We start from the raw sequence: 15203 nt of genomic DNA on the forward strand, positions 1-15203 counted from the left end.
TTATTTAATATCATAAAGAAACAGTCATTTTGGTTTTGAATATATATGGGATAAATTTCTCCTGAACTACATTAATTAATTCTCTAATCATCTTCTTAACACGTTGATAAATATATTATTTGACAAATGAACTGTAGAAATCCAATATACATCATTCTGTGTTATGATAGACATTAAATATTTTTGTCACATTTAAAGTTACCTAATATCCAATTCTTTATATAATTATGTTTGTAGATCCACGTTACAACGTCATACTTAAAACTAAAAGTTTATATTATATGTTTTATTTTATGATCACTGTTTATTTAAAAAAAACATATTTCTTTTCAATTATTATTATCATTTTTACAAGTCAATATAATTTTTCTAGATATTATTATAATATAGATAAGTAAAACCATAATTAAATCTGTTCTTGAAATATAATACACTTCTAATTAATTCTTACGATCATATAGCTTCATTAGCTTTCTTACCTCCTTGTAATTATACTTAATTAATTTATTATTAAGAGATACTATTTATAAAAATTTAATTACACGGTGAAAAAATTAAAAGAATTGCATTTGTTAAAAAAATAATATATATTTACTTTAAATTTTATGTTTTGCATAAATATATTTACGCATGTATAATAAATTTTATTGTAATTCTTTATTAATTATCATTTCCTATATATGCCTTAATTACATAAAGTGCATATTCGCAAAAATAGAGATAATCTAATTACAATATAAACTAAAAATATATAACCACTTATATTTATTACAACGAAAAATTAATTCTTAAGTACATATTTTAAAAGTATTTATAAAATATTTGCCTCTTAAGAGTGTTCAATTAATGCATTAAAATATATATTAATAGTTAAAAGAATATTTTAAAAAATTCTTACATTCGGAAGAGGGCATTTTAAATAAATTCTATGTGCATTCATAATTAATACGTAATTCTTTATCTAAAATTATTATTATATTATTTAATTTTTAATTCCCTTCCAATGAATTATGGAATCATTATATTATTCTATGAACTCACTGGAATAAAACTAAATATTTAATTAATCAATTTATGTACATCTTATCATGTGATGAATTAGAAATATATAACAAACATCGAAAAAAATGTAACATTGGAATATACGAAACTATACAATTTTATTATTTTACTGGAGATAACATATCATAAAACAGAGTTTTTAAACAATTAATAAACTTATCAACTTAAAAAAAAGGAACAAAAACAATTATGAAGTAGATTATTACTACATCTTATCAAAAAAAGGATAAAAAAATTCCTGAAAAAAAAATGACAATTCTCTAATGTAATTGAAAATATATTTATAGTAAATTTTACATTATTTACAATTTTCTACTAATAGCATTTATTATACACAATTATGAAACACAACTATCTGCACGTATATTTTCATTATTCTTTTACACTATTTGGTACTATACGTAGCAGCATAAAAAAATATCTTATGAAGCTTGATAAGATATGCGAGCTCTTTTCTTAGGGGTGGCCCTATTTGTAGTCCTTGATGAGCTGTTTGATATTTTTGGCTTATTTCCCCTGTGAGGAGTATGCTTAATTTCCATATTGATCTCGCGTTTAATCTTTTTCTTATTGGACATCTTATTATGGATCCAGCTTCCGAATGGGGTAAACTAATATATAAAAAAATAAAATATAATATATATTACAATATAATAAATTAAATAATTTATTTGGGGGAATTATATGATAGATATATATTTTATAATATTATTAGCTCATACCTTATAATAGAGAAAGCAAACGAAAAGTGTACCCGCAGCTAATAATGCCGAAGTTACCACACGTGGAAGAATCGTAGTAAATGTAATATTTTCTGAATCCAAATTATAGAAATTATTCTCTGTTAAAGCATTTCCAGTAGCATTATATAACACAGTACTACTTCCTTTTTGATCTTTCTTGTTATCAAAATTAACTGCTTCTGTTTGAACACAAATTGCAGTTCCATCTTTATTTATTTCAATATTGGAACACATAACAGTTTTATCTTTCCTTCCTAAATTACCTTTTCTACCTGAGTCTGAAAACATGTATGCAACATTTCGACCCAATTCATATTTTCCACGTTCTTCATTTGCTCCTTCCCTTATGAATTCACCTAATGCCGCATAACCTTGTAATGTTGCAGGTATTCCTATATTATGTCTACTTTTCTCAGTAGAATATTTAGAATTTTCACGTAACTTAGAATAAAATTGGTTTTCTTCTTCGGTAGGTTTAAATATATGTTCAACGTCAAGGTAACCTTTTCCTGATCTATAGCATGAAACAAATGCATAATGATCTTTCTTAAGAGCATAATTTGTGATACATCTTGTGTTGTACATTTTTGTTATGTAATTTTTTAGGGGTTCATCGCTAACACTTTTTCCACTAGGTGGTTCTGTTGCTGATTCATTTGCGGGTGAACTTTCACCTTCTTGTTTTTTTCCTTTTTTATCTTCTAATATTTTTCTACTCAATTCAGATAAGAGAATTTTTGGATCATACTCTTCATTACATTTAAAATAATCACTACAAAGATCGTAATTAATGCCACAACAACTATTCTGCTCTTTTATTTTTTTATAAAGTTTATTAATATGTCGAAGGTATTCTTCAAATTTACTTTTATTTCCGTCTTTTTTATGTTCAATTTCTTTTTTAATTTCATGAAAATTTATAAAATATTCATATAAAAATTTTTCATTTTCCCAATTACCATTATAATCATCATAATAATAATAACAAGAATATTTAACTTGTTCATTTTTTTTAATACAATACCGCATATTATATAGATGGTCAATAAGCGCCAGAACGTTATTATCTTTGCCTTGATGATTTTCCATTTTTTTTATTTCACTATATGCCCAATATTTCAGAAATATACATTTCTCCTTAGATTTTCCTCCAATTGCCATGCCTAATATATCATCTAAATTGCGTGCAAACTTTTTACAGAATTCCTCAAATCCGGGAAATTCCATTTTGTTCTGTTCACATATTTTACAGACGTCTTTATTGCTATATGTATTAGCCCCTTTGTTGAATTCATCATATATTTTGTCTGAGGACAGACCCTTCAGTACATGATCCTAGAAATTACATATATTATAAAAATTAGATAAAAGTATAAATTTTTAATTTTAAGAACATTTTCGCACTATTTAACATAAATTTAACGTAAAACATTTTTTTAATAATTGGTGTATAAAAATATTAAATCATACCCATTGGCCATTAGATTGTGCCAAAGTCATTTCCTTTCGTTGTGTATATATTAATTGATGTAAAAAGAATAAATATTCTATGTCATTATTTATATCTATAAAAAATAAGAATATTTAATACAGGAATTAATATGAGAAGAATTATAATGATTTAAAAAATATATATATTTTTTATTGTGGAATTTTATTTTTAATGTAGACGATTTTTATAATATTTTAATTTTATAATTCTAGAATAATTTATATACCTATAATTTTGAGAAAATAACATTAACATTTGGTAAACAAATATCCATATAAGACTAAATAATTTATGTAGTATTAAAGTTTTATAATACAGTGCCTTGCGAATATATCGTTTTTATTTCTAATAACAAAGAATAGTATAATAAAATTTCATTAAAATTTATATACATTTTTAATCTATTCTTTAATTCATTTGTATTTTATTTTAGTGTCAAGGTGTTCAGTTTCTTCCTTTATATGTAATTACTAAATTGCTAGATATTTATTTCTTTTGATATTACTTGTTATAAATACAAAATAAATTATTTTTTTAATATATAGGAGTATATACAAATTTTTATTTTATCTTTTATGAAAAAAATCCTATAAGGAAGTTAATGTAGTTATTTTAATCTTGCTATATACGATATATTGTTTCCCATTTTGTAAATTCAAGGATGTGTTATTTATACATATTATACACAATATAAATTTTCATACATAATATTTATAGTAACACATAGAATATGTATTTTTATTTTTATAAAATAGATTTATTATAAATGTTTTTTCAGAATTTAAATTTATTATGATTTAATTATATACTTTTGTTTAAGTATTGCACACTATTATATATTCATCATTCATTTTTAATCTTTTGCTTGGATTTTTTGCTTAATTTATATTAAATCATTCGACTTTTTTCGAAAATATAATTATTAATTATATTTTATGTACTTTATGCTATAATGAGTCACAATAAAAAGGTAATGAGTTAAATTGATTAATACATGTCATAATATTTTTATCATTAAACAGAGTTAAAAAAAAATTGTTTTTTTGAGGATTTTTATTAAAATATTAAAGCATTCATATTTTTTATATTTTCATTTTTATTTAATGTTAATTTTTTTTTTTTCAATTGTTTTTCTTATGAGAAAGCAGAAAATCCTGTATTAATTGTTAATTGCCATAATAATTGTTATTTCTCCCATTTTAAATTATTAAAATTATGTTTTTTTAATAAGTAACATAATGAGTTGTAATATGTATTCAAAAAATAGAAACGAATTAGATATAATGTTATAAATAAATATACCCATAAATACTGTTTTGTGAAGTGAAATTTACTAAAAACCAAACATATATTTGCAAAAGAGAATAGTATATTAAGTTTTTATTATAAAATAAATTATTTTTAACCTAGAATAATATTAATAAAAACACAGTACCACAATAAAGAATTAATAAAAAAATTATTATTTCTTAAAATAAGTATACTTGATATAGTTCAAATATAACACTATACGTTATCATCACAATTAAATGATTAATAATTAATGTAAATTTTTGTAAGTTAATTTATTAGAGTGTAACATGTGAGCGTGTTGAATAATATTTATAAATTAGATATTATAATGTTATTATATATTTTATAAGTGGATCATATAGTGTTCTTATAGATGTTACAAAATCACAAATAATAATTTTATATTTAAAGTATATATATGAATAATTACACTAAAATTTTAATTGTGGATTTCCTGATAAGTTATGTGATTACAATTTTTTACTAATATTTTAACGCATACAATAACTACACAAATAAACAATCAATTTTACAGTTATCTTAGCAACAAGATTTATATATTAAATAACAATAAATCAATAATATTACTTATAACAAAAGAATATATATTTTACTATATTCTTTATATATATATATATATCCGTAAGTCCTTAATAATTTAATAAGGAATAACTCATAGAATCTTTTAAATATATATATGTATTTTGTAAAGATAAAGTAAATTTTTATATGCTATATAATTTTGTAAAGGTATTAAATTCTATTATACTATAAACCGTATATTTTCTAGAACTTAATATATGAAAAATGATGGAATCTAATTCATAATGTAAAATATAATGGGAACATATAAATTTTGTATATATATAAAATAATTTTTTCTCAAGAATAATTTATTTATTTAGGATTATTGCTAATTATTTTACATCATATATTTTTTATTATATTTTATGTATATATTTCATCAATATTCTGATTAACACATTTTAATTTTCATTTAATTTATATTTCATATTTAATAACATTACAGTTTGAAGATACATTTTTTATTATAATTAATCTTTTAATACATGTGCCATTGCTATATATTATATATAATAAAATATTGCTCACGAACCTATCCTATAGAATGTTCTTTTCTCTCTATATAATATGAATTACATGGTACTAATTGATAGTCAAATTCTACATTTTGGTCTCTACACATTTCACTTATAATACACATTTTCCGTCCAATTACGTTGCGAAATTGGATTTCTAATGGTGTAAACATATATATAAAAAAAAGTTAAAATAACGTATTTATTTATTAATTGTTGATATTTCAAGGAAGTGAGCTATTAAAAAAAATATATTCCATATTTGTATTAATATAATATATATTTACCATATACAAAGTGACAGAAGTAATAGTAAATAAAACAATTATGAAATATACTTTACCTAAAATATTTACAGAGTTATGTCTTTCGCTGCTTATGAATAAATCGTGAAATGCTATGCTCATATGATAATTGTTAAGAATCATCTTCCAAATTGCATTCAATTAATTCTATAAAATTCTCTTCAGGTGCAGTTTTAAATTCTCTAACGTAAATAAATTCTAATTTAGGATTAGATAATTAAGCAGGATTCACAGTATGCTCATTCTATGTATCATTTTTTGGGACTTACTTTTTTATATTTATTAATTTTTTTCTAAAATGATAATTTACTTTTTTTGTTACTTAGGTAAAACCATTTTTAGTTTATTAACTGTTATTGCATGTTTATTAAGTATTGTATACTGAACTATATTCAATTCTATAATCCTGATCAATAGAATTTTTGTATGTATATTCGAATGGATCCAATAATGTGAGATATTCATCATTTTTTTTATTAAATATTCTTTTTAGCTTCATTATCATTGGTTTTAAATATGAACTAGAAGGAGTATACTAATAATAAAAAATCCATGTTGTACATATATGAATAGCTCATTTATTAGACAGAATTTTCGCAATAAAATATATTATAATGAAATATATATTATCTAAATGGTATTTATATTTAACCTTATATAAAATGAATACAATTAGTGATATTACAAATGTAGAAAAACTTAAACTTAAAAATATCATCCGTATATATGTTCCAGTGGAGGTATACATGATTTCAGAATCTTCTTTTTGTTCATTTTCTCCGTCATTAATGTATAGTTCTTTAAATGATTGTAGTACTTTGCAAAAATTTCCCTTTTTCCCATCTTGGCAACTACTTGAGACCTCCGTATATTTATTAAAACAAGTACTATTGGAAAGACATGTATCACCATTATTTATTAATGTATTATATAAGTTATACAAGTTGTCAAATTTCTGAAATGTATCATCATTAAAATTTATTACATATTGTAGACATATATCAGACATCCCTTCAATATTTGCATATTTTGCATTTATCATTCTGTTATAACACTCTCTTTCCACCTTACATGAAGGATTTATATCTCGTACAAAATACTTTAGAATATAATTAAAATATTTACAACTTGCTTCTTTATTATCGCTGGATTCTTTTTTTATATGATCTAAATAAAAACTGAGATGCATACAATACGTTAAAAACTTAGGATTATCTATCGCTAATTTGATTCCATAATGATTGCAATTATTTTGATATGTATAATATAGAGGAGAATAATCAATATTTCTTATGACCATTTTAATGTCCTCTAAACATACCGGAAATATCCCACTGAAAACGAACTAAAAATAAAAGTCGTTATAAATATGATAATATTAAATTAATATTTTGAAGTATAAATCATACATATGTATTACAAATATATCGATATATTTAAATAAAGTTGTATATATTATATTTTTAAAATCAAATAGAAGCGTACATTTTCATTGTCATCCACTGAATCATCCATTCTGATATGCATGTACGGTAAACACACAAAAAAATTATATTTATGAAATATAACATAATAATATCATATATATGTTATATATATTCACTATTATAATTTTATTAATATAAGATATAATATAATTTTTTGTATGCATAAAACCATTCCAGTTTTATGCATTAAGGTTTATGTAATGTTTTTTTAATTATATTCACAAGTTAAAAAATGAATTTATAACTTTAGGGATATATATGATTGTTATAGAAAAGACTTTTAATATTGTCATGTATATAAATAAAATGTAACAAATAAATTATTTCATATATAAATGTAAATGAAATATATATTGATATAATAATTAATGTGCTATAAAATATTATATATATTTCTTTAAGCTTTTTAACCATTGAATATATGTTCAAAATAATGTAGAATTATCATTTGCATAAATTTCTAATTTTCCTTAAATTTTAAATTAATTTCTTATTACTAACCGAAACATGTAATTTTAATATATATTAAATTGCATATATTGCTATGAGTTAATATTTATAAAAATATAAATGTATTATAATTATACTTTTATGCTTCCTACTTTAATTGTGCAATAAATTAATGGTTTATATTTCCCCCTATAGTGTTCTACAAGGAATAAAATTACTGTCGTAATATATTTATTTAAACAATATAATCATATCTTATCTCTATTAAATTAATATTCCTTAAAAACGTATCATTCTATATTACACTTTATTTTTACTGTGCATGGATAATGCTTATTTTCTTATGGTACATATATATGTATATTTTAAAATGAATCTTGAGTAAAAAAAACATTAAGGTTATTAAATAAATATGTATCTCTTCCTTATTTATATTAATTGTTCAGGCATAAATTGTAAATCTTACAAGAAATATAATAAGATTTACGTATTAATATGCATATGTATATTATGTGATGCATGCCTATAAATTTCGAAAATTTATAAAAATATTTCATATGTTTTTTCCACATAAAGTGATATTGTTTCCCATTAAATGTACAAAACCATTTTATATTTTATCAAATTAGCTCATGTATAATGAATATTCATAATAATTATGAAATTTGTTTTTATATATGTATATGTAATTTAAATAACAAATGATAAACAAAAAATTGTAATAATTTTTTATGAACATCGTTATATATGTAAACATTTTATATTATGACAATAGTTTTATATATAATAAATTAACCCTATAGCATAATTTCCATATATATTATGTTAAACGTATAATATATTTAGTGTTAATTTAATTATAGATAAATATATCTTATTCTCTTAATTATTAACATACATTTGGTCTCTACATTTTTATGGAATGTAAACAATAGAATACATAAATTTTAATAAATATTTAAATTTTTTTACTAAAAAAATTTCTACTTATATTACTATTAAAAAGTTAATCCACATTTTTTTAAACACAATACACAATGACATACATACAATTATATTAATGAGTATAAAAAAAAAATAATTTAATCCTTTTCCATGAATTGTTTAATATATTATATTAACATAATAAATTTTTTGCTTTATACCTAATTTAATATATAACTAATTGTTATTATTTACAAAATTTTTTAATTTTTTTGGAATCAATGAATAATATAAATAGCATTGTTTAAATAAATATATCTATTTTGAATAAAACTTAAAAAAAAATACATATAATATTATTTACACCGGCTACGTAAAAACAAATATATTTTATTAATTGTAGAGAGTTAACAAAATTTAATAAGCATAAACTGACATTTACAGAATATATAAATTTCATAAATGCATATATAACATGCAAACAGAGATATTATTAATTATAATTAATATAGTTAAATTTATACACATAATGAGGGTAACATATAAATAACTCATGCTTAGAAGAAAAGCATTTTTTTTAATTATATCAATTTTATAAATAAGATAAATTTTTTACATCTAAGTTACCAATTTTCTGTTATGAATTTTATTATTCATTGTATTTCGAAAATTGCTACTGTCATATATAATTTTTCATTGAATAATTGTATAGAGGAAGGAATCAGTATTAAATGACCACTATTACATGATAATTTCCATATTTAAAATAATCAAATTATTTATTCCATATGTTATTATATCTTTTTATTTTGTATTATATATATAAAAATGCATAATGTTTATACATTTAATGGTGTATATTTTTTTAGCAAAATTTTAATATAACATTTGATTCAAAGCTTTTGATGATGCCTGAACTTTAGATACTTTTCTTTTAAATGAATATTTTCACATATGTTCTTCTAAAATAATAGAACTATATTATTTTTTTAAAAACAAATTATAATCATACTATCTCCTCTTGTAATATTTCATTTTCTTATATATACAAGAATTATTCATGAATCTAACATTCCTTAATAAAATTATTTGTTGATACACTAGTTATAGGTGTTCTAAATTACATTGATATATTGGAATGCCTTTTTTATCTATTCGATGCTGTTTATTAATAGATTTCAGTTAAATTATTATTAAGGATATTATTTTTATTGTTCTATTCCTGTATGCTTATGTAATAACAATTCCAAAAGTAATATCTATATTTACAGAATCTATGTTGTAAGATGTATATATACTTAAAACATTTTATTATTAATTTGATAACATAAATTATGCAATGCCATATGATATATATATATTGTAGTTATAAAATAAACTACTATAAAGAAATTAGTCGGGATCGAATTAGAAGTATATAATATATGAAGAATTTGTTTTTTATCTACTATTGTATGAAAAAATTCAAAATATACGAGAAACTCAAAGCTTCATAGTGTTCTTAATGAATTTCTTGTTATGCAATATTTCCAAACTCTGTGAACTATATGAACTATATTATTTGTATATTCTAATACTTTATTAAATTTTTTATGTAAATATTTCCTTATTTAACCAAAATTATATTTATTAAGAAAAGCACAATGTTTGAGTTTTGATACAGTGGTAAATACACTGCACAGTTAGCTCCTACCATACTATGAGATAAATATATTCATGAAATTTATTTTTACTTTGATATATGGCATGTTATAAATAGTATTATAAAAATTTTTTCATAAATCATATATATCCTTTACATATAATTATTTTTGTAATAATAAAAGCACTGGAAAAGTTAAAATGCTTTTTTATTTAATAACTTATTTCTATATTTCTCTATGAGAGATTTTCAAGTTGTTCTATTAATTAGTTATAATAATTCTTTGCATATGAGTGTGTAATATGTAAATTGTATCCTTAAACTGTATATCCTTATATATATTAATGTAACTATGATAATGTGCTGAGAAATACTATAATGTTTCACTTAAAATATTGCACCAATTTTTTAGTTCTGTCTATATTTATATTTTTTTATAAAATTATGAAAACATTCCTGCATGAACATTTTTTATTACTTTTTTGTTACATTCGTCTGAAGGAATCATAGCTCCCTCATTCATGTGATATGATCTTCTCAATCTTCAGATTTCAATCTCTCAATATACTGTTCTTTAATATTTTTTAACACATTACAAAAATCAGTGTAATTATTGATTCAAATGTAACATATACTTTATATATATTTTTCTGTATTCATTGGCACAGTTAAACATATTTTCACTAGAACATTTACTATTTGTATTACTAAGCTTACAGTTTATATCATATAAGTCATTGAGTTTCTTCAATATATCATTGGTAATTTTTTCTTCATAACCAATGCATATAATCTCATCTATAGATTCATATGCCTTGAGGAATCCTTCGTGAAGTTTATTTATATAATTTTTTTTTTCCTTATTAAAAATATCATTATTTATAGAGGAATACATGTCTATATCGTAAATGAGATATTTTGATTTTCGATTATTTATATAAAAAACAGCTTTATAACAATTATTAGTAATACTATTATGCTTGGACTCATATTGTTTACAGTAATTCTCCAATAGATCAGAAAATATCATTACATATTCGTTCACTTCTTTCTTTTCATCATCAAAAAATATACATGTTTGTATTAATAATGAAAAATAACACAATAATGTAAAACAATTGGTACATTATATATGTAAATGTTTTATTAATTTAATATTAATGAAAATAAATCGTTTTAACTGAAAAATTATAATTATAAAAAATAAAAGGATATAATGTTTTCTGTTTTAAGAGACAATATTTTTGTATTTATAAAATTATATAAAACAAGTAGACACTAGATAGTAAAGTTTGTATGAAATAGCTAACGTAAAGACATTTAAGATAGAATAAATGTAAAATTATTTTATAAAAATGAAGTTTAAATAAATAATTCATAGTTTTCTTTTAGGTTTTATGGAAAATTAATTTTGACTTAAATAGTTATTATCATAAAATATTAAGTAAACACTTTTGATCATATAAATATAATATCTCTCTATATAATACATCAGTTAGGTAATATCACTATATATTTGTATATAATTTAACATAATGTGAACTTTTTGAAATTTTATAACGTATTATTAGGGTATATAATAATATACTTTTACTATTCCTTTGTGCACAATACTATTATGTATTTGTCTGAATATTAAAAGTACAGAAATATATAACATACGTTTAAATATTATTTGATCTAAATGACAAAATATTATGTACTTATTTTTCAAAAAGTTTACTTTATAAATTTTAAATATTTAAATTTTTATTTTGCATTTCCTTTTTGTGATTAAGCACACATCTTTCCTGAAACTATTTTTTGTGCATCTTTATAATTTAAGTGATTACATAAATAAAACTATATATGACACATGCATAATAATATTACATAAATTATTTTTTAATAGATAAGGTTTTTACATTATAAATATACTTTTTTTTTAGCATATTATAATGCATGCATTTTTAGTTACAATTTAATTTGTTCATTTCCTTAAATTTGCAGCAATTAATAAAGGTAAATTTTATACTTCCTATATTTTACTATTTTTAATGATTTCTAGAAAAGAAAATATAAATAAATTTCTTTAAATATATTTTTTTATTTAATGTTACTAAAAATTCCCCTCATGTAAGGGTATATATATATAAATTATATTTTATATAAAAATATATTGCATTTTTTATAATAGATCAAACGTCAATTGCAATGTGCATGCACATTTCTCTGTTTAGATATTTCTATGGAAAATAAAGGAAAAAATATTCCTTTCTGTTGTTTGTTTCTACTTATATATATGTCAAAATTTAATAAATATAATGGAGAATTTTCAACATTTGTTGTATTAAAATGTATTTTAATACACTTCTATTGATTACATTTATGAAAAATTTATACTATAATAATGGGTATATGGAATTTACCTAAAACGTATGAACTATTTTGTAGTTACCGCAATACATATATTGAAAAAATATATTCTAAATATAAAAAACGTTTAGCTTTTAATAAATGTTTAATGATAGCTAAATTAAATTGTCTTATATTTGTACGTTATATATGAAAAGGAAATTTTGACACATACTGTGATTTTATGGAGTTGCAAATCGCATTTGATATAATACAGAATAAACTAGTATTCATGTTTTTGATACAATTAAAAGCATAAGAAACAATTCCATTACTTTTTTTTTTTTTTGGAGATTAATGGATATTTAAAAGAAGTGATATAGCTTACTTTAATTAGTAGATAATATGTATTGAATGAATTTTTTGCATCTAATATAGAAATAATGTGGTTATAGTATAATTTTAATAACTTTGAACTCTATAAAATGTTATTCGAAGCAGTTTTTCTCATTTTGCATTCATAAAGAAATATGCCTAAAACACAATAACACGTTATTCTCCTATATTATATATACGTCTACAACATAAGTGTGTTAGGGTAGAACGATGTACTATAAAATATCTTGCGATATATAATTAAAGCTAAAAATAATTTTAATTATATCGAATTTTAATTGATTATTAAATTTGTCTAAATAAGAATTCACATATAAAAGAAACATATAAATATCTTTGTTTATAGCTGCATGTAGATGAATTTATGTACGTTGTTTTTGCCACTTTAAATACAGAAGGAAATACATTTAAAATATAACATTCCAGTATTAATCTCATCGAACTTATGTCTCAATATTTCAAAAATTTGCGACGATAACATATATTATTTAAAGAAAATTATTGTTATTAATAATTTTAATATATCAAGGTTCCTTTATGTGAGATGCCATTTCTTTTTTTTCTTGCTTCTTGATTAACACATATACATTTTTTCTACAATAGTTTATTTAATTTCACCTAATTTTTATTATTCTAGTATAACTGTTAATAAATAGTTTATGTGTTCCTTAGACATTCGAATAATGGAAAAAGTTAAATGAATGATAGTTATATTATAAATGCATAATCATTCGTACTATTTATTTTCGTTAAACAGTTTTAAACTCTATTTCAATAAATTATTTATGGAATGTACTTAATTTCAGTAATAATCATCATATTGCTATTCACAGTAATATGTATAAGAATTAAAACGATTTGTTTGAAATACATAGTATAATACAACATAAAAACTGTTGCATTAGCTATATAATGGAGATTCTTTTTTAATATATAATTTATTAAAATGTGTTCTAATGATTATTAGCGCTTCTATATCTGTTTACACGATTTTAGTGAGACTTTCTGTGCATATGAACTTTTTATAACTACATTATATGATAATCATGAATCTATATATACTACCCAACACATGGTATCATTTGAGTTATTTTTAGAATGTGCATAACTTTCAATGAATTATAAATGTATTTTATTTTTTTCAAAAATACATATATAAACAAAACTATATCATTAATATGTTTTCGAAAAAATAGATTAATTTATCCAGACATGTTATTTAAACAAAGAGCATAATATTTAATATAATAAGAAAACAATTTAATCCTATTTATTAAAGCATATATATAAAAGGAGTACAAACTATCTTAGGTAATATTAATATATATACAAATATTCATATTTAATTTTTAAAATTTTTATCACAAAATGTTTTATTAACCATTATAAATAAGAAACACTTATAATTCAAGAAAAGTATAAATATATGATACTTATAATGCTATCCATAAAGAGAAATTATAATACTTATTAACAAACAATTTTTACACATTGATGAGGAATTTGTTCTTTGTATATACCATATCTTTGTGTTGTAAGTAGAATACTAAAAAAAAAACAGATATTAATTATTTAAAAATACAATGATAAGTGTGACAACATAATACATTTGTTATATATTACTACAATGTATAATAAATGCTTGCTTAAGTATGCTTCAACATTAAAAAATATATATAATAAACGATATTACACCGTTATATTTGCGTAAATGTTTTCAGCTACTTTACGCGTTATAAATAAAACATAAAATTACATTTAACACATTTTGCAAATTTAAAATTAAAATATATAATTCCAAGAAATAAAAATTCTAATTATCAAAAAAATTCTAAAATAAATGTTTTTATTTGCGTCAATATAATATTCATGTATAGAATATTATGCTCCACTGTATTTTGGAATAATATATTTTTTAAATATATGTTAAAATTAGTGCTGAAACTATATTTAGAAAAAAAATTAACAAAAAAAA

General features: G+C 20.7%; 2 protein-coding genes across 2 annotated transcripts; both read right to left on the minus strand.

Annotated features, from left to right (window-relative positions):
* Nucleotides 1-1484: 1484 nt before the first annotated feature.
* Nucleotides 1485-3305, minus strand: PGO_003640 (variable surface protein; the record flags this gene model as incomplete). Its single annotated transcript, XM_028691345.1, has 3 exons — nucleotides 1485-1673; nucleotides 1785-3140; nucleotides 3276-3305. 3 exons carry the CDS (start codon nucleotides 3303-3305, stop codon nucleotides 1485-1487), a joined length of 1575 nt encoding a protein of 524 aa, XP_028547146.1.
* A 3057-nt stretch (nucleotides 3306-6362) lies between these two features.
* PGO_003645 (variable surface protein) lies at nucleotides 6363-7522 on the minus strand (the record flags this gene model as incomplete). Its single annotated transcript, XM_028691346.1, has 3 exons — nucleotides 6363-6530; nucleotides 6648-7340; nucleotides 7481-7522. The coding sequence occupies 3 exons, from the start codon at nucleotides 7520-7522 to the stop codon at nucleotides 6363-6365; spliced, it is 903 nt and encodes a 300-aa protein (XP_028547147.1).
* Between the last annotated feature and the right edge of the window lie 7681 nt (nucleotides 7523-15203).

This window comes from Plasmodium gonderi (assembly GCF_002157705.1).
Source record: "Plasmodium gonderi DNA, contig: Pgo-contig_494, whole genome shotgun sequence".
Lineage (NCBI taxonomy): Eukaryota > Apicomplexa > Aconoidasida > Haemosporida > Plasmodiidae > Plasmodium > Plasmodium gonderi.